The sequence below is a fragment of the Propithecus coquereli genome, unplaced genomic scaffold (assembly GCF_000956105.1).
Source record: "Propithecus coquereli isolate 6110/MARCELLA unplaced genomic scaffold, Pcoq_1.0 Scaffold386, whole genome shotgun sequence".
In the NCBI taxonomy this organism is placed as follows: Eukaryota; Metazoa; Chordata; class Mammalia; order Primates; family Indriidae; genus Propithecus; species Propithecus coquereli.
Window position 1 is genome coordinate 624,888 of NW_012149574.1, and position 23,359 is coordinate 648,246.

General features: G+C 38.6%; 1 protein-coding gene across 1 annotated transcript; it reads right to left on the bottom strand.

Moving 5' to 3' along the window:
* Positions 1-1,489: 1,489 nt before the first annotated feature.
* On the bottom strand, positions 1,490-23,234 carry QTRTD1 (queuine tRNA-ribosyltransferase domain containing 1). Its single transcript, XM_012652214.1, has 9 exons — positions 23,195-23,234; positions 17,885-18,105; positions 17,051-17,106; positions 15,298-15,374; positions 13,116-13,328; positions 8,247-8,446; positions 5,759-5,910; positions 3,293-3,410; positions 1,490-1,721 (listed from the first exon to the last, which is right to left on the bottom strand). Exons 2-9 carry the CDS (start codon positions 18,082-18,084, stop codon positions 1,490-1,492), a joined length of 1,248 nt encoding a protein of 415 aa, XP_012507668.1. The 5' UTR covers positions 18,085-18,105; positions 23,195-23,234.
* Between the last annotated feature and the right edge of the window lie 125 nt (positions 23,235-23,359).

Below are 23,359 nucleotides of genomic sequence, written 5' to 3' on the forward strand. Positions count from 1 at the left end.
AGAGTGAGACTTTGTCTCAAAAAAAAAAAAAAAATACATAGGCCAAACCTCTTTTTAGGCTCTCAGATATCTCCACTGTTGCCTATCTCTGGCACTGCTACATTTTTTATCAGGCCAATAGTGATTAATAAACAAGGACAACAAGTAAGGCTTTAACTTTATTTAAAACATTTTGTTCCTGAAATTTTAGAGCTAAAAAGAATGTTAGAAGTTCATTTAGTCCTATCCACTATGCCTGTTCCTATTTAGGAGGAAACAGGCATGGAGAGCTTAAGTGATTTGGTGTCACAGGTGACCAGGTGTCACAGCTGAGTAGGACCGAAACTGATGCTCTAATTGCCAGGCCAGGGCTCCGTCCAAGTGAACACACTGCAAATGAATCTTCACAAGTGATGGGACTACAGTTATGAGGTTAGACTATTAATGAGCCTGGAAGGCAGACCACAGTGAATCTGTACTACCAGATGAAAGCCAGGCAAACTTTTGGCTCCTAACAGGCAATTGCCTTGGCCCTAGAAAGACAAGTCACAAATACACCATGTGGCCAAATGAAAGAGTGTGACCCGGGCCAACCAATCACAGGAGCAATGTTTGAGCCCAAAATTCCGGGAAGATGCGAGTCCGGTTATGTCACCAGACCCATTTCTGACTGAAATTGCCATGGCAGCATGGAAGGCAAAAGTATCCCAAAGAGCCTCCTGAGTATGAGGATGAAAAGCAGCCAGATTGGCCGGGCGCGGTGGCTCACGCCTGTAATCCTAGCACTCTGGGAGGCCAAGGCGGGTGGATCATTTGAGCTCAGGAATTCAAGACCAGCCTGAGCAAGAGCGAGACCCCGTCTCTACTAATAATAGAAAGAAATTGGCTGGACAACTAAAAATATATAGAAAAAATTAGCCGGGCATGGTGGCGCATGCCTGTGGTCCCAGCTACTCGGGAGGCTGAGGCAGGAGGATTGCTTTAGCCCAGGAGTGTGAAGTTGCTGTGAGCTAGGCCGACACCACGGCACTCTAGCCCGGGCAACAGAGTGAGACTCTGTCTCAAAAAAAAAAAAAAAAAAAGCAGCCAGATTCCTTCTCCAGTCAACAGGCATATGTCCACAGAGGTCAATGCTACTTGCGGTCATCTCCCCTGAAGCCTCAGTCCAACTCAGTGGTCCCTCAGAATCTCATCCCCCCCACTTCAAGGCTGTCCACTCACATCTTAAGTTTATGCCTTTGAATAAATGAATCTCTATCGACTAAAAAAGTTAGCCTAAAAATTTTAAAGGTCATCGTTCAATTCTCTCTGATCAATTCAGGTCATTTAGGTCTTCAGAAGAAATCTCTTCACCCTCATGTGGGCAGCTGATACATACGTTCTGTATTTCAGCAGACCTTATTTCCAAACATAAATGATTAAAGCTAAGATCATTTCTTCTTCATTTCATCCCATGTTCTAACAGCGGTGTAAGCTCAATGTGAAGAGTCAGACTTGTATTTGCAAGGTCTCAAGGTACTTGCCTGTGGATAAGCTCTTTCAACTGTGCCAGTCTGTCACTTTTTAGTGCTTCCCGGATGGAGTGGAAAAATCCAAAATAGTGTTCAAAGTTGTGCATCATAAGCAGGACCCCAGCCAGCAGCTCATTGGTCACCAGCAGATGGTGGATATACGCACGAGTGTGATTCTTACAGCAGTAGCAGGAACATCCTCTCACCAATGGGTTAAAGTCCTCCTGGTACCTGAGAAAGGAAGTCACAATGACATTCCAGAAAGTAAGTGTATAAGAAATCCACAACCTAGGTTATCTGTTCTGCTGGTGAGGTTACCAGTGGTTAATAACATCACCGGCAAATGTTCAGTGCTGCACTTCTACTTAGGATGGCAATATAGTTAAAAGTTAAGAAAGAACACAAATCAGGGAGACTCAGGGGTTTTCCCATGACTGATGCAAGCTCCTAGTCTGGGGGTTTCAAAGGAGCATCAGAAGAAATTCATATGGTCACTTACTCATGCTGAGCATTACTAGTCACATGGTAAAAACAAATAATGTTAGGAAATGCTGTTCTAGCGAGTGACACTTCTCTCCCACTTGCTGCCAGAACTAGTAACAGAAGACATGTATGACTTTCTACTTGCATAGCTTTTTTGCAGTTTACAAAGCACTTTCACATACACTGTCTCATTTAATCTCTGCATCCACTCTTGGGGACAACCCACTTTTGTCATTTTACAGACAGAGGCTACTATGGGAGTTGAGAGGGAGGACTCTGGAGCTGGCCTGCGTGGGTTTGATTCCTGGCTCTACGACTCACTTGAGCAAGTCACTGAACCTCTCCTGGTGCCTTTATTTCTCATCCATGAACCAAAGATAATAACAGTGCCTACCTCAGAGAGTCGTTGCAAGGATTAAATGAGTTAATACAGTTAAAGGGCTTGATCACTGCTGGGTGCATACTAAGTGCTACATAGGTGTTATTTTTTTTTTTATCAGCTATTAAGAAATTAAGTGATCTGACCAAGGTCACGTTGTCAAGAATAGAGCTAGGATTTGTCTTGAAGGAACTATGGAAATTTCACCCCAAAATATGACTCCTTAGTATAAAGAATATTTTGAATTAAAGGCTCTTAGAGATTAACAGGCACTTGGAAGAGGCTTTCCCTCTATCTGCATAAACCAGACTGAACTGAGCAAAAGATCAAAGGGGACTATGGACTTCCCTTCCTCTCCCTGTTATCTCAATATATTGCAGAAAAGATCAAGAATGCAACCAGACCTGGCCCAAATCATTTGAAACATAATACCTGTCTCTCAGGTTAATTTACAATACAAGTCAATCTGGGTCCCCTGTCTATTCATCCTCCCTAGCTACTGTTTATGGCCCCTAAACAGAATTACCTATACTCCTCATTCTCTCCCCTCCCCTCTAAAAGGTATCTATAAACATATTTTATTTAAGACTTATAACCTATATCCCACTTTGTTGTGTTTATCTTGAAATCCTCGTTGTGCTGTCATTATTTAAAATATTGGAAGGAATAAAAGACAGCAAACAAATGGATTTGGTCTAATATTTCTGACAGCTTTTCTAAAGCAATAGTCATCTAGCCTTAGTTTTCTGACAAGACAAAGCACATAAACAAATTCATCTGCAAAATAAAAAAGAGTTTTTCTGGAACCATATTTGAGAAGGCCTAAATAATATCCAACTATAAATATTTTATGAAGTCATAAACTGAGAAGGGAATAAACTTTTAAAACAGACTAAAATTAAAGTCTGAAATCAAAATCCAAACTTTAAAAATTTCTTACTTTTTTTCCTTGAGATTAATTTCAAATGATGTCATTTCTTGGTTGCAACCAGTTGTTTTAATTTTCTTTATTTGATCCACATATTTTATTTCTTCTTGTGTCCCATTCTGCTGTAATACTGAAAGACAAACCAATAAAAAGCCTTGAGTGAAGATAAGTGGTCATTGGCAGAATTTTATTTCAGTTATTATTTCATGTCCTTTGACCCTATAATTCCACTCCTGAGAATTTATCCTAAGGAAATTACATAAGAAAAGAACAGCATAGCACTCTGGGAGGCTGAGGCTGGAGGATCGCTTGAGCTCTGGAGTTCGAGACCAGCCTGAGCAAGAGCGAGACCCAGTCTCTACTAAAAATAGAAAAAATTAGCCGGGCATGGTGGCGCATGCCTGTAGTCCCAACTACTTGAGAGGCTGAGGCAGGAGGGTCGCGTGAGCCCAGGAATTTGAGGTTGCTGTGAGCTAGGCTGATGCCACGGCACTCTAGCACAGGCGACAGAGCAAGACTCTGTCTCAAAAAAAAAAAAAGAAAAAAAACAGCAATATGCCCCAAGATGGTCACTGACCCTTTATCTATAACACCAAAACAATTTAGAGATTCAATAATATCTAAGCAAATTATGGTTACTAGTATATATTAATCACATAAAATCTTACCATCAAGGAATGATTAAAAAACAGTTGTGGGGGTGTATGTGTACGTGCACGTTGGGTTATTCCTATTCCTTGTCACAATGTACATGCAAACAAACTGGGCTTTGTAACTGCCTATATTCCAAATAGATTAAAGTAGAATGTGGTTTTAATTTATGTATTCTCTATGGAGACTCTGGCCCTCCAAGAAACTCAGATTGTCCAGAATTAAATGGGAACCTGAGTTGTGCCCTTGAACTCTTTAAGAAGGAACATTCCTGGCGCTGCAGAAGAAACACTAGCTACCCTACAAAAAGCCAGCTGCCTTGAACAGGGGCAAGTAGATAAGAGGTATTTTGGGAACAAATGATAAGAATCTTAGTGTTAGCCCTAGGAGAAGGACAGACGGTGTTAGGAAGGTAATTTTGTCAAGGTGAAAGGAAGAAGAGAAGTGACCTGAGCACTGGGCACAGAGCTGTTATAATTTTGTTCCCATGAATCTGCATGCTGATGTGGGAAACCACAATAAAGCCCTGATATTTTAGAAAATTCTTATCATTTAGGGGAATTGGTGACAACTTATTTCTTTGGAAATTTCACTATATAGTTGGCAAAGGACTTTACTACACACACACATACACACACACACAAATATGATTAATACTTTAATAAAAATGTTCAAAATATTTCAGTTTTCCTAATCGATGCAGAAACTTGGCTTTCTCTGGCCAAAAAGGAACTTGTTCATTACAGAGAACTCAGAATCAGGTTTTTAGAGCTTTGCATATTCATGGTACTGGATGACTAACAGTTACCTCTGTCCTGGTGGAAATAATTTAGTTTGTAAATGAAGTCATGAAAATTTATGAAGTGTTAATGGTACATCTATCCACATACATTAAATTCTGGTATGTCTAAAAGGACAGTAAAATTGACCTCCTATAAATAAGAATTTGATCAACCTGATTTATTTTGTTTTCTACAAGTAGTCCAATTTAGATTAGTGCTTAAGTTGCATTATAAAAGTATAACTTCTTTTGAATGAAGTTTTAATTACTTGTGGGGAATAAAAAAACGTTAATGAAGTTTCTGGCCCTATTCAAATTTAAGGTTGGTGAGGTGGAGGAAGAGGTCAAAGGGCAGCAAGGACAGGGTAAGGAAAGCCCATCTGTGAAAGCCAGAGGGAATAATGGGCGTGTAACACTCTCCTGCAGAACTGCTTCAAGGGACCCCAGCCCAGAGTCTGCATCCCAGTTCCTTTGCTACTTCCAGTTAAGTGTTAGAATCTGAAACTGATTTTCTTGACTTCTGAAGAGCTGAACAATGAAAAAAAAAAGGCAAAGCAACATTAGCAGAGAAAAACAGCTTTCACATCTCAGTGTATTAAAAAAACCAAAAGAGCAAAAAATAACACCAGGATCAAAGGATGGTGAGTCTTTTAAAAGCATGGGGTTTGTAAAAAGCAGACAAGAACTCTTTTGTGAAAAAACAAATTAACTTTTTACCAAGTAGTTCAAAGGTTTTATTTTCTTGTGATTTTCATCACAATTCACTCTGAATGTTCTTTTTTCAGGTTGTTAACAAAAGAGGCTTTGTTTTTCTTGGTTCTGCTCACTATAAAATCACACCCTAATATTGATGAGCTACATGTATAGTATTAACTACCTGGTTTTGTGTGCCAACATGCCACAGCACACAGATAAGAAATAAAGATGTAGTTTTATAAAAGACTGGCTTTATATGTACGTATTTCTGTCTTGTGACTCCAGCCAAAAATTAATAGGAAATAGAAGAAACTTAAGAATGAGGCAGAGATTAAGTTCAAAAGACCTACATGTCTCTTCAGGATTCGGCTGGTAATCAAAGCTGAAAGTCAGGGCACAGCCCCGTTCTGTCACTTGATAAGGGAAAAAACTCTCAAATAAGTCTACTCCTCTTTCAATACACTCGAGTACTTCATCTGGCCGGCTAACACCAGAGACGAGCCTGTAAAAACAACAATAAGAACAGTGACATGAGGACAATGATAGGAATAAAATCAGAGTCTTCCCAATGAACAGGGCACTAAAAACAATTGTAAGGAAAAACAATAATCATGGTTAGAGTGGCAGGGAATGGACAGCAAGGTATGGTAGAAAGAACACAGGGCTTTGGAGGCAGAGACCTGGGCTTGAATCCTAGCTCTGCCATTTACATACTTGCTGTCACTTTGGGAAAATTTCTTAACCTCTCTGCGTTTTAGTTTTCTCATTTTAAAAACAAGAGCAATTATATATATATATATATATAAAAGATATGTAAATATATATAGTCACTGACCACAGAGAGAAGCTCAACAAAGGTTAGTTTCCTTCCTCTTTCCACTCTTTATGCCTTCTGAACAACCTCCTGGTGTCAGACTGAACTTTATAGCCTATCTATAAACATTGTATAGATTTTTTTAAGAGTACAAAGCTGTGTGCTTTATTTTCCCTTCAAATACTCTGCTCATTATAACTGTATTTTGCCTATAATTATTTTTCATAATTGGTTCAATAAAGACATTTTATCTACTATATTCCTCATAGGTACATTTACAAAGCAACTCTTGCTGTTAGAATTTCAACTCTGGCCATAGGCACTAAGAATCTAATTAACTTTCTTTATATTTTCTCCATTAATAAAATGTCTGCACTGTAGAATGAGATAGTGTTTTTCAAGGTACAGGTGGAACATTCCTAATTTGAAAATCTGAAATGCTCCAAAATCCCAAACTTTTTGAGGGCCAACATGACATTCAAAGGAAATGCTCATTGGAGCATTTCTGATTTTGGATCAAGGATACTCAGCCAGCAAGTATAATGCAAATATTCCAAAATCCAAAAATATCCTAAATCTGAAACACTTCTGGCCCCAAGTGTTTCTGAAAAGGGATATTCAACCTGTAATGGGTAAGGCATTCTGAGAATGTTAATGACACTCACCCAGGTTTGGCCACTAAAACAAGATGTGGAGATCCATTATATCAGAGTGGGCTGGGCTGGATGATATAGTGATATGTTTGTTTTTCTCCCCATAGCCCCTGTTCATGAACTGGCAGAGAAAAGCTTACAGACTCCCTGATTTCTAAAAGAAGTTCAAAAAAAGGCTTATGTAATATTAAACAAGCAGAACTCTTAAATATATGCCAGTTTTCCTGACTACAGTTTCCTTCAAGTAATGTAATGTTTTAGAACTCCACTCCAACTGAAGCTGGCATTTCTACACATTTATAAAAAGAAAAACAATCCCAGCTTTCAAATTCAGTTAACAGACATCTGCGAGCACTTAACGCAAAGGAGTCCAGAAAATGACTAGAAATACTAGTGCTGAATTGTTATTTGTACCAGAATGAAACAAGAGTAATACACTCAAGAGAACTAGGTTAAAATTAGGGGACAAAGGCTGGCTGCGGTGATGGAAATTTCTCGTTCTGGGTGGTGTTTACACACATGTATACACGTGTAAAAATTCATTGAGCTATACATAAGATTCATACACTTAAGTTATACCTGGATTTTTAAAAAAGTAGTAAAATTACATATATACTATTCAATAGCCCTAGAGATAATCAAACTTCTTAATATATATTCAGGAAAATAACAGCATGAATATTCACACTAAGTGGGATAAAAGATAATAAAGAAAAATTTGGGTGGTCTAATATGACATCAGCTGCATTCAGAAACTTGGAATTCATAGCTTTGTATCTTGCAGATGATCTCTTCTCACCAGTACATAGTGAATCCTGTGACTTACGGAAACATGAGAACTAGCCTGACTGGTGTTGCCAGTCCCCACAATTTCAAAAAATGATACCACTCACTACCTGCTTCTAAGAACTTCTTAAAGTTCTTATTAATAGAGCCCATCTTCATTCCACTAGGCATCCCAGATCTGTCCTCAATCTGTTCTCAACTTTCCTCAATTTAAACCAGAGATCCACATGACTTTATAACCTAGTTTTATGTCTTTAGGTTCCATGTTACAATGAATAAAGAAGAATATTTGTATTGGCACAAGAATGAGGAGAAACGGTATAGTACTTGCTTTTTCTTATGAGGATCAAATAAAATAACTCAGATGGCAATTATCTTCTGTCCTACATTCCTGCAATCAAGGGCAGGACAGCCTTAATGAAACTCCTCTCACAGTCGGCCTCAGCAGACTCAGCCCAAAAAGGACATAATCAAAACATCCAAAGACACGCCTCTGTACAGACTCTCTATATAATAATACACAATCAGCCAGCACTCCTGCCCTCCACTCCAGGAGGCCAGCCTGCATCCCAACTGAACACTAGCCTTGGTTTGTCCTCCGGCAGCTCTGCAGTGACTGAAGACAACAAGCGCAGTCTAGTATCCAGCGTTGCTGGATTCCCCTGAAAGCCATCCAGAAGGAAGCCACCTACAGGCCGCTTGGCTGTCTCTCGTGCTGACCTCAGCCTCTCCTCCATCACGTCTCCACCTTCAATCACTCCAATGATCACACTTTTCTGAAGGACCTGAGATAAGAAAGGATTAAATGTTTTTAATCATTTTCAGTAACGGAGACCTTTGTTTACAAGCTCAATGTACAGAAGAGATCTCAGTGGAGCTGCTGCAGTTGAAGCATGTAAGGGGGATGGTGCTTCTTCCAAAGAACCTTTAGGGCTCCAAGGAACACACTTTGAAAAACACCAAACAGGTAAGAAAAGACCGAGGAAAAAGAAGTAATCAACATACGTATTCATAGTTTTAGTCTGGCTTAGATTAAATTAAACATACACTGAGCAAGTGCAAGAGAAAAAGGATAAAAGCAAGAGTTTTAGTTTGTTTAAATGACTACCCAGGTCTGCTTTAGGCTACCTCCAAGTCTCTTAGCTAGAGATAACTTTGGGAATTTAGAAACTATGTAGTTGAGACAATTGACTATCCATCTGGAAAAAAATATAATAAAGATTACTAGTGTATAACATCTTCAAAAACAAACTCAGACCTAATATCTAAACATAAAAAATATAGCTATACAAGTATTAGAAGAATACATTGAATATTTTTATAATCTTGGGGTGAGGAAGGCCATCCTAAGCATGCTAAAGCTTACAGGAAAAGGTGGACACATTTGAGTACAAAAACATTAAAACTTCTCTAGTAAAATATACAATCAACAAAGGCAAAGGAGAACTTGTTTTTGGAGGAACAGATAAATATCTACACCACAAAAAGAGCACCAAAAAATCCTCTAAGGTAATGACAACCCTGTAGAAATCTAGGTAGAATATGTGAATATGAAATTCAGAAAACTAAATGTGAATGCCCTATACATACATAGAGAGCTACTAAACCTCACCAGTAAGGAAATGCAAATTGCACACGATGAGATGCCATTTTTGTCCATCACAATAACAAAAAAGTTAAAATGCAGATAACAACATAGTGGAGGTGAAAGTGTAAGGGAAGTGGCACTTATATACCCGGATAATCAGAAAGTAAAAATTAGTTCAGCCTCTTAGGAGGGGGCAAGTAGACAACACTTATCAAAATGTCAATGCTTTTATCTTTGGATTCTAAAATTCCACTTCTAACAATCTCTCCTACAAATTCATTCATATGCATCAAGGTATATTTACAAAGACATTTAGAATAATGAAAAACTGGAAACAACCTAAATATCCATCAAGAGTAAAGGCTTAAATAAATTATGATATATTCATAATATGGCTCCCTACACAGCTGTTTTAAAAAGAATACAGTAGATATAGGAATACATGCACTGACAGGGAAAGAGTTTCAGAATATTGTTAAATGAAAAACAAGCAAACTGCTGAACATACCATATTCATGTAATACATACATGAATATCTATGTATTAATTATGTGTATGTAGTTGCAAGAAATAAGGTTTGTAAGAAAATACACAAATCAACAGTGGCTCTCTGGTATAAGAGAGATGGGGAGGAAGCCTAGAACACTGTGAAGAAGGAATTTCACTTGTTAGTTTAAGCAAGAGGGACACAATCAGACTATTCTTCCAGAGAGAACACTTTGACTGCCGTGTTAATAAAGTAAGGGTGAGTATGGCTAAAGGATGCAATAGGAGACAACTTTAATAATAATCCACCCAAAAGACAAGATGACCTGGACTAAGGAAGTGGCAGGGGGATGAAGAAGAAAGATAAAACATGAAACCTCCTCAGGAGGTAGAATCAACATAACTTGACTAAATAGCTGTTCAAGGAGAAAACAAAGACAAAGTCTAGAATGACTCCTAGCTCCTGTTTTGGAAGTCCGGGGAGATGGTGAGAAAAGCAGAGACTCCTAGAAAAATAGCAGAGGATGAGGCAAGATGGTTATTCTGTTTTATGCATTCTGAGTTTGAAGTATCCATGGGATGTACAAATGGCAATCTTAATTCAGCCACTGAATATATGAACCTAAAGTTATGGCTATGTGTGACACAAATGAGATTGCCCAGGCTAGAATGGCGAACACTTGACACAGTGCTACCACTCCCCACTCCTGCTTCCATGGTAGACTTGGCTAACAGAGGATTCTCTTCCTGCTACACCTGAGCATGGCTCTAAGCACCTTGGAGGAAATCCATTTGTATCCTTGACCCTAGGTAATACATGGAGAAGAAAACAAAGCCAAAAACAGAGCCTTGGGAAGCTTCAATATTGGAGGACATTTAGAATAAATGGATCCAGTGAATAAGAGGGGGAAAAAATCATGGGAAAAGGAAAAGATGTATGCAGATACATAAAGCAGATATTTACATAGGCCTGCCCCCTTACATGACTAGTACAGCCCTATTTGGAAAACTCCCTTTCATGGGTGTAAGAATGATCATAAACTTTTTGTATAAAAGGGAACACTAAAGAATAAAGAGGGCACTATTAATGATTATACCAATAAGATTGTAAACATTAGGGATACAGGGACTCCATCATTTGACCAATACACAGAAGTAACATGAAATGATAAGGCTGATTGTAACAACATAGATGAGGGACTTGGTGCTCACCGGGCCTTTTCTAATAATCATCTTTGTTACGCTCCCTGTCCTGCTTTTTACTTACGCAAACATTACTAGTCCTATAAGGATAATTACTGGCTCAAAACAATTGCTGGCAAGCCACCAACACTACCCGGACCCATAGCAATGTCCCCACACTGACCTCCAATGGCAGATACTGTGAGTTCTATTCAGAACAAAAGCTAAGTTTCCTCTAATTATTTCATGTATATTAACTTTATTAGCCAAATTTTACATATATATATATATATGTATGTATATATGAGACAGGGTCTTGCTCTGTTGTCCAGGCTAGAGTGCAGTGGCATCATCATAGCTCACTGCAACCTCAAATTCATGGGCTCAAGTGATCCTCCTGCCTCAGCCTCCCACATAGCCGGGGCTACAGGTGTGCCACCATGCCTGGCTAAGTTTTTTCTTAGTTTTTGTAGAGACAGAGTCTCACTATGTATTATGCTCAAGCTGGCCTCAAACTCTTGGCCTCAAGTGATCCTCCTGCTGCAGTCTCCCAAAGTGCTAGGATTACAGGTATGAGCCATCATTGCCTGGCCCCAAATTATATTTTTATTGCTAAATTCAAAATAACAATGTTCCTCAAACTCAATATGCTTTGCCATAGCAAGATATGATCATTGCTCAGGATTATTCCACGTACATGATCTCAGATGCTGAAATTCTCCCCTCTGATGGTTATCTTCTGTTCCCTTACTTCCTCTACTCTCTGCTAGTAAATGCGTTCTTTTCCAATTTCATTAACTCTGCTATCAAGATCCCTTATTTACTGCTACAGCTCCATCTTCCTCACCCCATCATAACCATTCCCATCAGCAAACATTTACTGAGGGCTTATTATGTGTCAGGCATTCTTCTACATGATGGAGATACAAAATGACACACAGAAATTGAGGTTAAGGAGGCCACAGTTTTAATAAAGACAAACACATAAGAAATCACTGCAATACAATATGCTTGGGGCTATAATATAGCTGCACGCAAATTAAAGGGGTAGCAAAGAATGAACTTAAGTTCCTGGAAGTGTCAATGACCACTTTCATAGAATGATGAATGGAATGAAATGAGTCCAATGTGGAAGCAAGAGAAGGAATATGGCTGGAGATAAGAAACAGTCCAGAAGGAAATTTGTATACAGGAGCACCATAATGAAATAGGCTAACATCTCAAGGAATTACAAGTAACTCAGAAAGGCCAGAGTGCAGGCCACAGGAGAAAGTATTCCACAATGAGCTACAGGAGTAGGCAGAGGCCCACGTCACAGCAGGCTGGCCATGCCATGTAAGAGTTCAAGTGGAGAGTCATTAAATTATTTTATAAAGTGGGCAAAGGGCAAGGGAATCATACTTCTTATATCTAAGAAAGGGAGTTTCCCAAATAGGGCTGTGCTAGTTATGCAAGGGGCAGGCCTGCGTGACTGTTTTGTATGTCTGCATACACCTTTTCCTTTGACCGTGATTCCTTCCCCATCTTATTCACTGGATCCTCTTATTCTGAGTGCCCTTCAATATTGAAGCTCCCCAAGATTCTGGTTTTGGCTTTCTTTTCTTCTCCATCTTTTTATAAAGATCCCTCAGATAAAAGAGGTGAAGATGGATTGGATAAAAATGAGAATGGAAGCAGAAAGAACAATTGAAAGGTAATCGTGTAGGAAGAGATAATGAGGTTATGGTTTAAGGTGGAGATAAGGAGCGGGCAGATTCTAGACATATTTAAGGAGATGGAATTAAGGAAGAGCAAACAACTGGATATTAAATGTGAGTGAAAAAAAAGTTGAAAAGCTCAAATTATGGACTGAGGAAGTTGGTGGATACCATAAACTGAGATAAAGTGTTCAGGAAGAGCAAAACGAAGCACAGGTTTGTGGAGGTAAGACAATGAGCTGGTTAACTCTGAGTCTGAGGGACAGTCTAGTGATATGCCCTAGCTATAGCCTGGTAGTTATGTAATTCTGAAGCTACATACAGTGATCTTGACAGTACATACAATTTTAGAATTATTCAGCAATTAAAACTAGAAGAGAATAAAACAGACCAAGAAGTGAGGAGCAGAGAAGCAGGAGGAGGAACAGAAAAGGTGGTATCATGGAATGTAAGTGAGGTGAGAGTTTCAAGAGAAAGAAGTGGTTAGTGATACAGCCTTACCTCTGACTCTTCCTGTAGCCGCAGACAGTTATCTAGGAATAGAAGTGACCGGTCAACAGACTTTCTGGCCCTTTTCATGGACGTTGCTTCCTCACAAGATGCCTCTCCATCTGAGAGGCACTGGAACCAGTCTGGCTGAAGGGCCTGTTGAATTGCCATGAACTTGGAAACAGTCATTTCCACTCGTCCTCCAACACCCCACACAGACACAGACTGCCACAGAGTAAGACATTGAGGAATTAGCAAAAGTAAAATGAAAATAAAAGGGAAGTAATAAAATGATAAAGCAATAATTCTTTATAACTGAAGAGATGGTGACAGCTCAATATCTCAGACATGGTAGGTAAAAGAGTTGTACTATATTCCAAATTCTCTAGGGACATTACAGCTCATAGAGAATCCTTCAATGGCCACGAAAGCCAACATCTGAGTTAGCCAAGAATTCTTTGTTACACTTCTCTAGCTTAGTCTTCCATTCTCCCCATCCCACCTGCCCCATCCCCACCCCACCCTTGCTGCTCCTGAACACACCACAGACTTTGATTCTTCTCTGCTTTTGATCCCATTGTTCCTTTTGACTGAAATGACCACCTCTTACTTCTTATTTTTTATTGATACATAGTATGTGTACATTTTTATAGGGTACATGTAACATTTTGTTACATGCATAAAATAGGTAATGATCAAGTCAGGGTGTTCAGGGCATCCATCACCTCAAGTATTTAGCATTTCTATGTGTTGGGACTTCTCCCACTTCTTTACCTGGCAAAATACTATGCATCATTTAAGACACTGGGTTCATGTATCACCTACTCTAATGTGTTCCCCAAACCTTCCTGGGCATAATCAATCACTCACTCCTCTAAGCTCTTACAGCAATTTGGACTTATTTATTTTATAGAAAAGATACCACTTATCACACCATTGTATATTTGTCTGACTAGAGTATCCAGATTCATGTTTGTATCCCCAAAACACAGTCTAGGGCCCCACATATTATTAACAGTTGGTAAGTGATTACTAGATTGAATTAGATACAGAATTATGTGCAAAAATCCCATAGTTCAAGAGAATCTCTATTCTGCACTAAGGCATAAGAACTACTATTTAAATGAATTCTCTCTCCCTTACAATTGGGGTAGATAATGAAGGTCAAAATATTTTCTTTTTCTTTTTTTTTTTTGACAGAGTCTCTCTCTGTCGCCCTGGCTAGAGTGCAGTGGGGTCATCATAGCTCACTGCAACCTCAAACTCCTGGGTTCAAGTGATCCTCCTGCCTCAGCCTCCCAAGTAGCTGGGACTATAGGCACCTACCATCATGTCTGGCTAATTTTTTCTATTTTTAGTAGAAATGGGGTCTTGTTCTTGCTCAGGCTGGTCTCGAATTCCTGACCTCAAGTGATCTCCTGCCTCAGCCTCCCAGAGTGCTAGGATTACAGGCATGAGCCACCACCATGACCTGCCAAAATATTTTCTTTAGAATTCAAATTGTGAAATAAAAAGAAGTTTAAAACAGAAGAATAATTGAAAATAGCGTTCTTAGGTAGTTAGTAAGCATTGCTGACGTTAATAAAGTGAGTGCAGGAAAAGTGTGTTTTTGAAGCAGCAGTACACACTGGAACCTTGCCAGGATGCTGTCCTCAGGGATAATGCCAATGGGACCGCCTCTCAGATGAAAACTTTTAATTAAGTCCTTTTGATACTGTTCTTCACTAGATAAAATCTCTGGCTGTCGACCCTGCTTTTTCAAATTCCGTTCTACCAGCAGGCAGTATTATAATATATTGAAGTTCTACTATATATAGTAGTACATGTGCTGACACTCCTCAGCAACTTTTTCCACTCTTCCTGAAGTTGTTAAAATTGCAAATAAAGCATGGAGTCAAAAGACTATTGTTTTCTCCTATCACAGCAATTTCTGTTTTTGGCATATACTTGACCCTCCTCCACCCTCAAATGTTTTGCAACACTGAAAACGCTGAGGATACATTCCTCACCTTAACCTTATCCTTAGGCAGCCCTACTCTAACTCTTATAAACCATACCATCCCACTATAATCACTGAAATAAAGAGAAGGCATAAAAGGATCATCCCAGACAGTGGGATCCTAGTATCTGAGGAATACCATAGACTGACTTCTGGGACAAAGCTGTAACCTTGGAGGCCCTTCTGAAAACACACCTTGTTTGTTACATAACCAGCTGGGCAGTGGCTGACCGGATCGTGCAGGGAGCAGTACAACAGTGATTCTGGCATGCCTGTATAAACAGAAAAAAGAACCCCTGAAAGTGCTTACATTAACAATGACACTGTGTGGTAACAGGGAACAGCTTCACAATGTGTACTGCTGGAGAAAGCAACTTGAAAGATAGTAAATAGTTGTAAATAGTTGTGGGAGGACTATCAACATGAATGAAAAGATTACTTTGAAACCTACTAATGTAAAAAAAGAATTAAATTTAAATGTTTATATCTAATATGTAGTGAGTTGCTACAAAGGAAAGGTATATCTTAAAGTATGAGATACAATGAAGGTATTTAGTGACATGTTGATCCCAACTGATTTGATTTAAAGAATTTAATATCAAGTATGCTCATTCTAGGTATCATCCAAGGGGAACTAGTTCCTGGAAAGATGAAATGATACGGTCATAAGGTAATCTCATTAATAATAAAATTCATTAATAATATCACGGGTCCCTAGGGGCAGAATTTTAGAGAAGGTGTAGAATACTGCAAAGGGATGTCATTCTCAGTAAATTTCAGTGACTCAAGATGACAGTTTCTTAGGTTCTTTAGTCAAAAAGACAATCATTAAAAAAAAGAACCCTCCCCCCCAAAAAATGTTTAGTAAACCAAATACGCTACCCCACATTTTCCATAAGAAAAAAAAATAGGATTCCACTAAAAAAAATAAATAAATAAAGCATGCTAAAAACCTCTGTACTTCTCCACCTTATTTTCTACAATTTCAATTATTATAATTATCTCTAGAAAGCTTATATTATTTGCACTTAACTACATGTTTGTATACTTTAAAGCTGGTTACTAACATTGGTCTCAGATCAAGGAGAATGATATTACATAAATTCCTCTACTGAAATACAGGGCCTTGTGACAACCAACTAGTCATCATGCAGCTGCCATGAGAAGCATAGGACTGAATAACCAACAGAAACAGGACTTTCATTCAGTTAGGTGAGTCCTAGATATTGGGAAAAAGTTTCAGGAGAAAGTCTACAGAAGAATTGGTTCTCTAGCTGTCATGGCTAAGCTTTTCCTATAAATAAATGGACACATACATTTGCATATAAAATCCTATTTCTGGAGCAAAAGGTACCATCAATATGAGAACATAGCTGTATATAAACTCTTCATCCTCTCCTGTCTTTTTGAGGCTTAAGCATAACGAGACTGCTTTGGATCTCACGTATGCCCCATGCAAGTTCTCACCCTAGGTTTTTGCTCGTTGACTGGAGTGTCTGCCCAACACCTGTATATTACCACCTGCTGCTAACGCCTGCTCTTCCTTGACCCAGCTAAGAAGACCCCTCGTCTTCTCTCTCAACAATCCTTTCTTTATTCTGATACCTTCTACATACACCCCAGCGCAGGGTATGTGCTCCTGCCTCTGGCCTGTCATAATATATGTTACATATCCCCAATCCTGCAAAGCAATCACTACATTCTTACTGGAATCACCTATTTATCTTTATGTCAGCTAGGCTCCAAGTTCCACAACAGCAGCAACTGTTTCCTATTCAACTTTATATTCCCAGTGCCAGGTTCTTAGATGTTCAAAAAATGCATATTAAAATAATGAACAAATACATGTATGAAAGAAAGTTGGTCTTATAGTCAACATTCAACAGCACCTCCAAACTCCAAACTAACACATCACAAAGCACACACAAATAACTTAATTAATTTTTACCTATAAACTTTCCAACTCCTTCCTTATATTCTGCCAAGACTTCATGATGTTCTGCCCTATAAACAAAACAGAAAAATATATAACACAATAATGAATCATTCTGCAGATACTTCATACAACAACTGAACCTCTCTTCTCCTTACACAAACAAGCTATGTGATTATAAATGCAGTCTTAAATAACAAGTACACCATTATTCAAAAGTCCCAAGTCACTAGGCTAGGTTCATTAACCACAATAAAGGTCTTCAATTGGCAAGTGGTTCTACAAGAAGAGAAACTGGCAAAGACCAGCTGCTTTAGAATACTTGGAATTTCTTTCTCCTTTTACCCCTTTAAAATCACTGTTATTAACATAATACTGCAGAGATATTTAGTCATATAGCAGCCTCTTCAATTAACTGTATAATTAGTATGCACATTACACAGAATTATCTAACTTCATTAGTTATGTTTTCATAAAGGAGTACTAGCAAGTACCTGTACAGCGGCAGAAAAATTTTGAGGCTGGTGCACGATGACAGTGCCTGAACTCCACGTTTAGCTCTCACAGAGCATTCCCTGCCCTGTCACCCCTGCGTGCAGTGGCAATGAGGCCAGTATGGGACTGTAGGTTTGGAGGAAAAGTGAAGCACCTCTAACAGGTAGGTCTGGCCTGTGGCTTCCAGATTAGGGCCAGATGATATATAATATCTGATACCTTTCTTTCTGATTTCATTCTGAAAATCCACAAATTATACACATGAGCAAAAGAAATCTTTCTCTTTGTTGTACCCAGTTAGGTAACTTAGCTGCTGCCAAAGTCAGTACTTGAATGATTGGTTCTAACACTTACAGGGATGACAGCGTAAGCTGAGCCATGGCAGGAAGCCCATGAATATTATGCAGTGTTTGATGGGTGAGGTGTGGGGCAGAGCCAGTCTTGGTGTACAGAAGGCAGCCTGGAATGTCCATGGTGCGATCCCCTGTTTTGCCCAGGTTCTTTATTTTTCCCAGGCGACAGCCATTAACCACCTTGGTAAGACTCAGCTTCATCCTAAGGGATTCCTCTAGGTCCTGACAAGAAAAGAACATTAAATTTAGAAGGACCATCATGGTATCTAAAAGCTAAACATTTTACAAAGAAAGCAACCTACAGAAGAATAATAGCATGTTCATTACTACTTCCAGTCTACAATTGTCTCAGATATCAGGAAAAGGAGAATAGGAAAAGACACAGAGAAAATAAAATACTTTCCCCAAGGTTCCAGAGCAATATGATAACATCAACTACTTTTAAATTAATTGGAATTTTTGTCTGAGCTGATGAAAACCAAATGAATGAAAGGATGGAAGGAGAAAGACTAATCATGAAAAGGATGTCATGAAGCCAAGGTTCACTCTCAGCCTTGAAAATGTACATAGAGAACAGTCACACTGCTTAGGCCATACTGATTATTTTTTTCTTTCTCCAGTTTGAGAGAATACTAAGCAATATAGCAATTTTTCCTAATAATGTTGTTAAGTAAAGAAAACAGTTATGAAATAGCATTCTGGTGTTTATTAAAATATATGGAAGAGTATACAACAAAAGATGAACAGAGATTATCTCTGAGGTAGGATTATTTTCCAATTGTTCTTACATGGCACGCAAACAGGTAAGAAACTGTGTAGTATACATGCAATCTATAAGCAATTTGTCATTACTTTTATAACTGGAAAGAACAAATATTTGCATAAAGAAAAAATAAAGATATACTTTCTAACTTCTATAGATAACAACAGGGAAAAAAATCAGAAAACATCAATTATTTGTTGGCTACTCTTAAATAATTTAGTATTCAGTGAAGCAAAACACTGAGTTCCACTTTTAAAATTCACTACAAGCCGGGCATGGTGGCTCAGGCCTGTAATCTTAGCATTGTGGGAGGCCGAGGCGGGTGGATCCTTTGAGCTCAGGAGTTCCAGACCAGCCTGAGCAAGAGCAACACCCCGTTTCTACTAAAAAAATAGAAAGAAATTAGCTGGACACCTAAAAATATATATATATATAAAATTAGCCAAGCATGGTGGTGCATGCCTGTAGTCCCAGCTACTTGGGAGGCTGAGGCAGTAGGATTGCCTGAGCCCAGGAGTTTGAGGTTGCTGTGAGCTAGGCTAACGCCATGGCACTCCAGCCTGGGCATCAGAGTGAGACTCTGTCTCAAAAAAAAGAAAAGAAAAGAAAAGAAAATGCACTACAGAACTTGATAAGTATGTATTGCCCAACATTTTACAAATACTTCATTACATCTCTACAGCCAGTACCATACCCTCTGGAATTCTTACCAATTTAGCCAGGCCCAGTTTTATTCGTTGATAAATTATTACAGTTATCTGACAGGCTCCAACTTTAGAGCCGGTGCTCTTAAGTGTTATACTACACCATACTCTGAAAGTCGACCATTGTTTAAGACGCTGCCAAACAAATAAGCCTTATCTATCATTAGTTAAAAATACTCAGAAATGCAAACATTATGTTCTTGAGAGGCATAAATTCTTATGTTTAAATAAAATAGCCAGTATAGTCATTAGATAAGAATAACCACTTTCTGTATGGTCAAATAGGAGATTTCATGTTTAACATAAATTATAAAAGCTAGTGTAACTGTTTGAGGAAAGCCTGGTCAATTTTCTATGACTATAACATCATTATTTCAAGTTATCACAAAGATAGAAACACAAAAATAAATGTTATTAGAATCCATTGAAATGGAGACTGTTAAGGGAAAAAAGTTATATTTTAAGAAAAAATACTATAAAAGCTGTTTGATTCACTATTGTTACACATTAAAACTGCTAAAAGAAGAAAGTTTATTTCAAAAACATTAGAAAAATATAATTACAGGCTAATAAAAATGTAATCTAGAAAACATAAGAGAAGAATCATATTCCTTACTTATTTATCAGATAATACTGATTTCAAGTGATAAAAATATTTTTTATATTTTAAACCAACAGAACTCTAAAGCAAAATTAAAGACAGTATTTTGCAATCTAAGTAACTCTGGAGAATTGAAGCAGAGCGAGCAAAGCACAAAGACAAGAAATGTACTTCAAAGCTAATGCATCAACACCTGTTATTCTGACTGAAAATTGAAATCAACCAATATGGAATACTAGATTTTTGAAACATAAATAAGAAGTAATGAAAATATAATGGACCAGGATTATTAATACTGAAATAACTTAAACAGTTCCTACTCTCATACACACCTGAGAATGGAAGAAATTGTATTGTCTGGCGCTATCTCAGAAAGGGCTAGAGACAAGAACTCACTGGCATCTCTCCTTACTTCAAAAATTCTGTCTTGTCTGAGCTGTCTAAGGTATGTTATGAGTTTAAATGCACAACCATGAGTTGTATTTTCAAAATTAAATTCATATTAGGAAAAGAAGAGCCTTCATATCGTAAAACTAGTATGTTTGAAAAATGAAGTTTAGGATTCTAGAATGTTACCAACTTTCATTATCTCTCCCCATCAAACTCATTCTCTCATTTCTGTAGTTTATTAATAAATGATATAAATGACCAACAAAGCTTCCGATGAGCAAGAGATAATCTGCTTTTCCATGCTAAGTTAATTCAATTCCAGGTAAAAATGACAAACCCCAATGATTTAGTAAAGCTGTGCTTAATATCCCAATATGTATGGTTGCCATTAGACTTTAGAAATGCTGAAAGTAGTTTACAGAGTTCCACCATTACCACCAGAGACCCCAACCTGGGAACTCCTCATCACGACCATCACCCCCTCTGCCATTTACAATAACGAATTTGAGGCTCAGCAACATTAATTATAGGCATGGTCTAGAACCCAGGCCTCCTACAGAGGCCTGTGCTATCTTTATTATGCCTTTTAAATGAGAGCAAATCTAACATGCTACAAGATGCATTCTGACTTTTTTTAAAATATCCTGCAGCATACCACGGCCACTCAAAGAAAGAGAAGATTTTTCAAAATTGTATAGGAAATCTGTAAAATATCTTTTTCCCCCCTAGAACACATGTGGAAAGTCATAAAAAGAAAGGAATTCTCAGCTAGGCATGGTGGCTCACACCTTTAATCCTAGCACTCTGGGAGGTCAACATGGGAGGCCTGCTAAAGGTCAGGAGTTCTAGACCAGCCTGAGCAAAAGCGAGAGCCTGTCTCCACCAAAAACAGAAAAAATTAGCCAGGCGTGGTGGTGCACGCCTGTAGTCTCAGCTACTGGGAAGGCCAAGGCAGGAGGACTGCTTGAGCCCAGGAGCTAACATGGGCTTCAACCCCAACAACCCCTAACCCCACATTCACACTCTATCTATAGTGTTTGTCTATGCATAGAAAAAAGTCTGAAGGACTTCCAAACAATATGGTGCACTGTACTGACTTAGAAATGACACAGAAATGCTAAAATTCTAAAAAACAGTAACAGAAGAAGACTTTTCAGAGGTAGAGTTATTATGAAATCCTTACACTATTTGGTAGGTGGAGAGAGATATTGAATAATGTTAAACTTTATTAAGTATGTGTGTTAAAAGTTCAGAAGTAACCAGTAAAAGATGAATGATATGAATGCATAATTTCCAAATCCATTGGAGAAGGATGGGGGAGGATAAAGAAAAATAGATCAATCCTATAAAAGGCAAGAAAGAGGAAAACAGACCAAAAAGTACATCAAAAATAGAAAATACAAAATAAGATGGCAGAAGTCCAAATGTCAGTAATCACAATAAAAGTTAAATTAATTTCACCTACTGAAAGACATAACAATAGCAACTAATATTTATTGGGTATTTGCTATGTATCAAGCACTGTTCTTTACATATTAACTCTATTAATTCTCATATCAAATGTATAATATAGATGCTATTATTACCTGCATTTTACAGATGAGGAAACTGAGGCTGATAGTCACCAGCTGGTAAGTGACAGAGCTAGGACTTAAATTATAGAAGTCTAGCTTTAGAAGTTTACTTTAATAGGCTAGTAGCTTATTAGAAGTTCTATCTTGTCCATAAACAGAGGCAATATTTACATATTAACTGTAATATTAAGATATAATTTTATAATCATAGTTTCCATTTTGCTACAGTGTTCTTGTTGTTCTCTACCCTTTTTCTCTCCTCCGCCTTTACTCCACCCTCCCAGCTTCTACAACTTTTCTCCATACTCATACAAATTTAAATATACTTGTATATAAGGGGGTGTTTTGGGTCATGATTTACTTTTACAAAAATGGAAACATACTACATTATATGCACTTCTCTGCAGTCTGCTTTTCTCTCAGGAATACACAATTGATACCTTTACCAAAGAAGAGACATAGAACTAACTTACCCTTTTAAAAAAACTACTTCGTGATACTGCATAGTTTGCATAAAAACAACTTATTCAACCATCCCCTTTCTGACGGACACTCAAGTTACAGAGCTGGTTCTAGGATCGCTACAATAGTCTGAGGTTTCGGCTTCCCTGATCTCATTTTCACCAATTTCAAGCCAACTTTAGTTTACATATCCTGGCAGAACGCTGTACATACATTGATTTTTAATCATTACAGCACCTACAATGATTTAGTTATTATCCTCCCATTTTGCCAATGAGAAAACTGAGGGTCCGAGAGTTATTAAACAAATTGTCTAAGGTCATACAGCCACAAAGTAGCTGGATCCAAAGCTCCTGCTCCAAATCTCTACTCTGCTTTATAAACCCATGTAGCCTCCAAGAGTAAACTCTCCGTGGAAACATCTAGTGTCATCCAATAAGGTTGGATTTATCTTCGCCGCATGGGCCATCTCCGGGGCCCCTGCCTTCGTTAGGCGCCTAGATCAGGGATTGGAGATCGTCCCGTCCTCCCAAGTATCCTGGGCAGTTCTGGAAAAAAACTTTCCGAGAGTTTGATCCTTGAGCAGAGGCCGGTCGAAAGTGGACCCTTTTCTCTCAGAGATGTCGGCGACGCTCACACGATTTGGTGGAATCTGAACTTAACAGAGGCCAAGATCCACCAGGCAACCAGAAAAGGAAAGGGGAGACATAGCGGGAATGCAATTACAGTTACTACAACACAACCAGGATGCGTCTGGGCGCGACGCAACTCATCCATCCCTGGTAGCTCCCAAAGCAGGCGGAAAGGGGGTACTTACGCGCAAACTGCCAACTCTTTTGGCCTTCAAACCTCTCAAACTCCTCACAGTTCACTACCACGTGTCCGGGTTGCAGAATTCTTGGTCCCCTAAACCACCGCCTCCACTGCAGAGCCAATCAGGGAGCATTGCGTCATCACCGGACGCCAGAAAGAGTCAAGGGCG

Coding starts and splice junctions, on each gene's coding strand:
- QTRTD1 (XM_012652214.1), bottom strand. CDS start 18,084: ATGAAGCTGAGTCTTACCAAGGTGGTTAATGGCTGTCGCCTGGGAAAA. Junction 17,107..17,884: donor CAGCTTACGCTGTCATCCCT/GTAAGTGTTAGA, acceptor TTTTGTTTATAG/GGCAGAACATCATGAAGTCT. Junction 8,447..13,115: donor GGCTACAGGAAGAGTCAGAG/GTAAGGCTGTAT, acceptor TTCTTATCTCAG/GTCCTTCAGAAAAGTGTGAT.